The sequence below is a fragment of the Hipposideros armiger genome, unplaced genomic scaffold (assembly GCF_001890085.2).
Source record: "Hipposideros armiger isolate ML-2016 unplaced genomic scaffold, ASM189008v1 scaffold_128, whole genome shotgun sequence".
NCBI classification, from domain to species: domain Eukaryota; kingdom Metazoa; phylum Chordata; class Mammalia; order Chiroptera; family Hipposideridae; genus Hipposideros; species Hipposideros armiger.
This window is the reverse complement of record NW_017731478.1, coordinates 2,726,662-2,731,982: the sequence shown is the minus strand read 5'-3', so window position 1 is coordinate 2,731,982 and position 5,321 is coordinate 2,726,662. Positions and strand designations below refer to the sequence as shown.

The following is a 5,321-nucleotide window of genomic DNA, read 5'->3' as shown; positions in this document are numbered from 1 at the left end:
CCTTCCCACCCAGCTGTGACAGTGCCCCCACCACCTCTACCAGCGCCACCTGGTGTCCCACCCCCGCCCATCCTGCCACCTTTGCCACCCTTCCCTCCGGGGCTGTTTCCTGTGATGCAGGTGGACATGAGCCACGTGCTGGGTGGCCAGTGGGGTAGCATGCCCATGTCCTTCCAAATGCAAACACAGATGCTCAGTCGTCTGATGACAGCCCAGGGCGCTTGTCCCTACCCACACTTCATGGCCGCTGCGGCTGCGGCCGCCTCAGCTGGGCTGCAGTTTGTCAACTTGCCGCCCTACCGGGGCCCATTCTCCCTGAGCAACACCGGCCCAGGACGCGGGCAGCACTGGCCACCCATGCCCAAATTTGACCCATCAGTGCCGCCACCAGGCTACATGCCACGCCAGGAGGACCCGCACAAGGCCACTGTGGACGGCGTCCTGCTGGTGGTGCTCAAAGAGCTCAAGGCTATCATGAAGCGTGACCTGAACCGCAAGATGGTGGAGGTGGTGGCCTTCCGGGCCTTCGATGAGTGGTGGGACAAGAAGGAGCGGATGGCAAAGGTGGGTAGGCAGGTGTGGGGCACCCCAAAGTGGTGGGTTGGGCAGGAACCCAGCCTGGACTCTCTCTTCTCCCAAAACACGTTACTGGAAACAGCTCCCCACACCTCCAAAATAGGATGGCGTGAATATCATTTTGTGAAAATTGTCTATTGATACAGATGTGCACTTAACAACACATTTCTTGTGGATTCTAATCTCCAAAGTGGGAAAGCCGCTGTCTGATGCAGGGAGCTGTGGTAGCCCGCTTAGTGGGTGAGAAAATTGAGGCTCAGTGAGGCGTAGAGCACCGGGAGTGTCCAGAGAGTTGGGCGTAGAGTGCGGCCGGGTTCTCGGGAAGGAAGTGACCAGTTACACTGCAGCTGTCATTGTTGGAGGAAGGCTGGAGGCTCAGGGAGGGCCACCCAGTGGGGTCCCTGGCCACGCCGTAACCATGGCAACCGTTCCTTCCTCTCTCTCACCCCAGGCCTCGCTGACTCCGGTAAAGTCGGGCGAGCACAAGGACGAGGACAGGCCGAAGCCCAAGGACCGCATTGCCTCGTGCCTGCTGGAGTCGTGGAGCAAGGGCGAGGGCCTGGGCTATGAGGGCCTGGGCCTGGGCATTGGGCTGCGTGGGGCCATCCGCCTGCCCTCCTTCAAGGTCAAGAGGAAGGAGCCACCGGACACAGCATCGTCTGGAGACCAGAAGCGGCTGCGGCCTTCTACTTCCGTGGATGAGGAAGATGAAGGTTTGTGTCCCCCTCACACAAACCAGGTGCTGCAGGCTCCTCCTTCCGTGTCCCCTAGCCCAGCTCTGACACCCTCCCTCCCTACAGAGTCTGAGCGTGAGCGTGACCGGGACATAGCAGATACTCCCTGTGAGCTCACCAAGCGGGACCCCAAGGGCGTGGGCGTGCGGCGACGGCCCGCTCGGCCACTGGAGCTGGACAGTGGTGGGGAGGAGGACGAAAAGGAGTCATCATCAGTGTCCTCGTCGTCATCGGCGTCTTCCTCCTCGGGGTCCTCGACGACCTCACCCTCATCCTCAGCCTCCGACAAGGAGGAGCAGGAGAGCACAGAGGAGGAAGAGGAGGAGGAGGAGGAAGGGGAGGAGGAGGACGAAGGTCCCAGGAGTCAGATCTCCTCCTCCTCAACGTCATCCACGTCAGATAAGGTGCCATTTGGGTCAGGGAGGCTTGGGGTGCCGGGCCAGGTGAGGGGGACCCTGTGGCTCACCTGTCCACCCCTCCCCCAGGAGGATGATGACGACGACAGCGACAGCCTGGACGAGTCTGAGAATGACAACGAAGAATTGGCCCTGTCGGAGGCGAGTGAGAAGGAAGAAGGGGACTCGGATGAAGGTGAGTGGGGCAGGCTGTGGCCCCCGGCCCGGCTCAGGGTCCCTCTGAAGAGGGCAGAGCCTGAGCAGGAGTCACTTAATACTTTCTGGGCAAAATGTCTTTGAAATGGGAACTCATTAAAACACACACTGGACATACCGTATGATCCCATTTATATGAAATGTCCAAAGTAGGTCAGTCCATAGGGCCAGGAAGCGGACTAGTGGTTACCAGGGGCTGGGGTCTGGGTGGACAGAGGGGTAAGACTGAAGATAATGGGTTTTTTTCTTGAACTCATGACAATATTTTGGAACTAGACAGAGGTGGTGGTCGTACACGTTCTGAATATACTAAATGCCACTGAATTGTCTACTTTAAAATGGTTCCCTGCTATGAGGATTTTACCTGAATTTTTAAAAACGCGGACTAGTTCACATACACACTTCCCCCCGCATACCTGAGGGCCACATTCAGGCCAGGTGTCAGCCGTTTGAGCCCTTTGGGGAAGCATCTGGCTGTTGCACAGCAGGTAATGAGAGGACCCCTGTCTGTGTCCCCCGCCCAGAGGAGGCAGAGAGCATCGCTACCTCCAAGGCTGGACCTGGGTCCTCCAGTGAGAGTTCTGAGTCTTCTGAGTTCGAATCAAGCGCCGAGTCCTTGTCATCATCTTCAGAGGATGAAGAGGAGCTGCTGGAAGCGGAGAAGTTGCGGGAGTTGGAGGAGGAGGAGGACGAGGAGGAAGAGGCAGCCACAGATGAGAGCATGGCCCCTGCTGCGCCCGACGAGGACTTTGAGGAGGATGGGGCCCTGAGGCCATCTGCAAAGGAGTCCCTGGGCATGGAGGAGGAGGTGGACATAGAGGCCGAGATCGAAGTCCCTGAGGAGCGGACCCCCATGCTGGAAGAACCCCCCCTGCCTATGAGTGTGGAGGAGCTGGCTGGCTGCAGAGAGCCCCCCGAGGAGCCAGGTCTGAACCAGGAAGGGTCCAGGTCGTTGTCTCCAGAGCCCCCTGTGAGAGAGATGGAGGCCCGGCCCCTGCCATCCCCGGAGCCCACCCCAGGTAACCCCTGCAGCCCCCAGGAGAGTGGTGGGAACGGAGGCGGGATGTCCCGACTGTCAGAATGAACCCAGGCTCTTTTGGGTAAATCACGGAACCATCCCAAGCCTCAGTTTCCTCATCTGTAAAATAGGATCGATAGACAGTACCTTCCTCATGAGGTTATGTGGGAGGACATAATGTGTCTGCACACAGCCTGGCACCTGTTAGTTTCCCATACAGAACTATTCCTTGGTGCCAGGATTTCCCCACAGATTAGCCCTTGGACTATTAGTCCCATGAGATGCTACCAAAAAAGGAGGACAGGTGTGCATGGTGATTTTAGTGACAGGCAGGTGGGGAGGCCTTGAGGTGCTGGGCCAGGTGAGAGGGGCCGTGGACACTGCCCCCTCCACCATCTTGATAGAGCCACACAGAGCATATTAAAGGCTCTAACGTGCCGTCCAGTAGAACTTGTTTCGGGTGATAGAAACATCCAATGTCTATCCAGCACTGTAGCCACTCGACACAATGTCACCAAAAGCACTTGAAATGTGAGTAGCACTGTGGAACTACATTTGTAGTGTTACTCACCGTATTTCCCCATGAATAAGACGCTCCCATGTATAAGACGCACCTTAATTTGGGGGCCCGAAATTTGAAAAAGAAATGTATTACATAAAGTTATCGAACTCAAGTTTTATTCATCATGAAATTCATACAACTCCTCATCACTGTCAAAACTCCCGACCATTAGCTTGTCCTCATGTGTGTCTGATGATGAATCACTGTCTTCATATATTGCCTCATCCTCATCGGGAAATGCAAGTAAAAAACCTACAACCACTGTCTAAGACGCACCGTTTTTAGACCCCCAAATTTTTCGAAAAAGGGTGCATCTTATACATGGGGAAATACGGTAATTTTAATTAATTTAAACTCACATAGCCACATGTGGTTACTTTGTACCTCTAATAAGTCCTTCAGGAAAAAAAAACAAAACCTGTCCTATTTTGTTTAACTCTGTTATTAGGCTACAGAACCACAGGTCTTTAAATATTGTCACAAGTGTTTATTAAGCCGTCATTGCACCCCTAGTACTGTTCTAGGTACTGATAATGCAACCCTGGACCAAACAGACAAAAATATCTGCCCTCATCGAGTTTACATTCTAGGGAAGGGTGATAGACAACAGTGGATAAGTTAGAACATATATTATATGACAATGGACATAAATGCTAGGAGAAAACCTTAAAGGCTCTGACAAGTTCTGCAGAAAAGAGACTTGTTGAGTTTAATTTGATAGCAGACCCCGTTTTCTTAGTCCATAGGACTGTTCCCTGTTCATAAGAACAGTGTTCTAAAGACAGTGTCAAAGGCCAGCAACCATGTCTCTCTCTGATTTACTTCACCAGCATTTATCATGCACTTACTGTGTACATGACACTGGGCTGAGTGCTGAGCAGTCCTTGAGTGGTTTAGCTAAAGGGAGACAGTCCTGATACTCAGAACCTCGGGAGACTCAGGGCTATGAGTTGGTCAGGTATCAAGTACGTAGGAGGGCATCATAAACAGGGAAGTGAGAGGTATTTGAATCAAATAATAATGGCCTGGGTTTTGCCCACTTCTTTGCAGGGGAAGAGCTGGAGGCGGAGCCTGAACCCCCCCCACTGCTCTCCTTACCCCTGCAGCCGCCATTGCCACCCCTTCGACCGCCCCGGCCACCCAGCCCACCACCGGAGCCTGAGACCCCAGATACCCCGCACCTACCCATCCCTCTGGAGCCTCTCCTTGAGGACCAGCCCCCACGTACTCCAGGCCTCTGTGGCAACCTAGCCAAGTCTCAGAGCACAGAGACAGTGCCGGCCACTCCAAGTGGGGAGCCCCCGTTGTCAGGGGGCAATAGTAGCCTGTCATTGAGTTCCCCACAGGTGCCCGGCAGCCCCTTCTCCTACCCTTCCCAGTCCCCCAGCTTGAGCAGTGGGGGCCTCCCAAGGACACCTGGCCGGGACTTCAGCTTCACACCCACCTTTCCCGAGCCCAGTGGGCCCCTGCTCCTACCCGTCTGCCCTCTCCCAGCTGGCCGGCGTGATGACCGCTCTGGCCCCCCAGTGCTCCTGGAGACCGGCCTGCCACTCCCTCTGCCCCTGCCCCTGCCCCTGCCCTTGGCGTTGCCTGTACCTGTCCTGCGGGCCCAGACTCGGGCCCCTGCCCAGCTGCCACCCCTGCTGCCTGCCCCTCTGGCCCCCTGCCCGCCCCCCATGAAGAGGAAGCCGGGCCGGCCCCGGCGATCCCCGCCAGCCATGATCTCCTTGGATGGGCCCTTGGTCCGGCCACCAGTGGGGGCCACTCTTGGCAGGGACCTTCTGCTCCTGCCAGGCCAGCCGCAGACCCCTGTCTTCCCC

At 56.0% G+C, this 5,321-nt stretch overlaps 1 protein-coding gene across 1 annotated transcript in view; it reads left to right on the top strand.

Annotated features, from left to right (window-relative positions):
- The window catches only part of SETD1B (SET domain containing 1B, histone lysine methyltransferase), a 23,864-nt gene that overhangs the window by 9,840 nt on the left and 8,703 nt on the right, over positions 1 to 5,321 (top strand). The window contains 6 exon segments of the mRNA XM_019648919.1: positions 1 to 564; positions 1,028 to 1,289; positions 1,377 to 1,714; positions 1,796 to 1,901; positions 2,446 to 2,940; positions 4,552 to 5,320. The exon segment at positions 1 to 564 is cut by the window's left edge and continues 72 nt beyond it. Coding sequence (XP_019504464.1) covers positions 1 to 564; positions 1,028 to 1,289; positions 1,377 to 1,714; positions 1,796 to 1,901; positions 2,446 to 2,940; positions 4,552 to 5,320 — 2,534 coding nt within the window.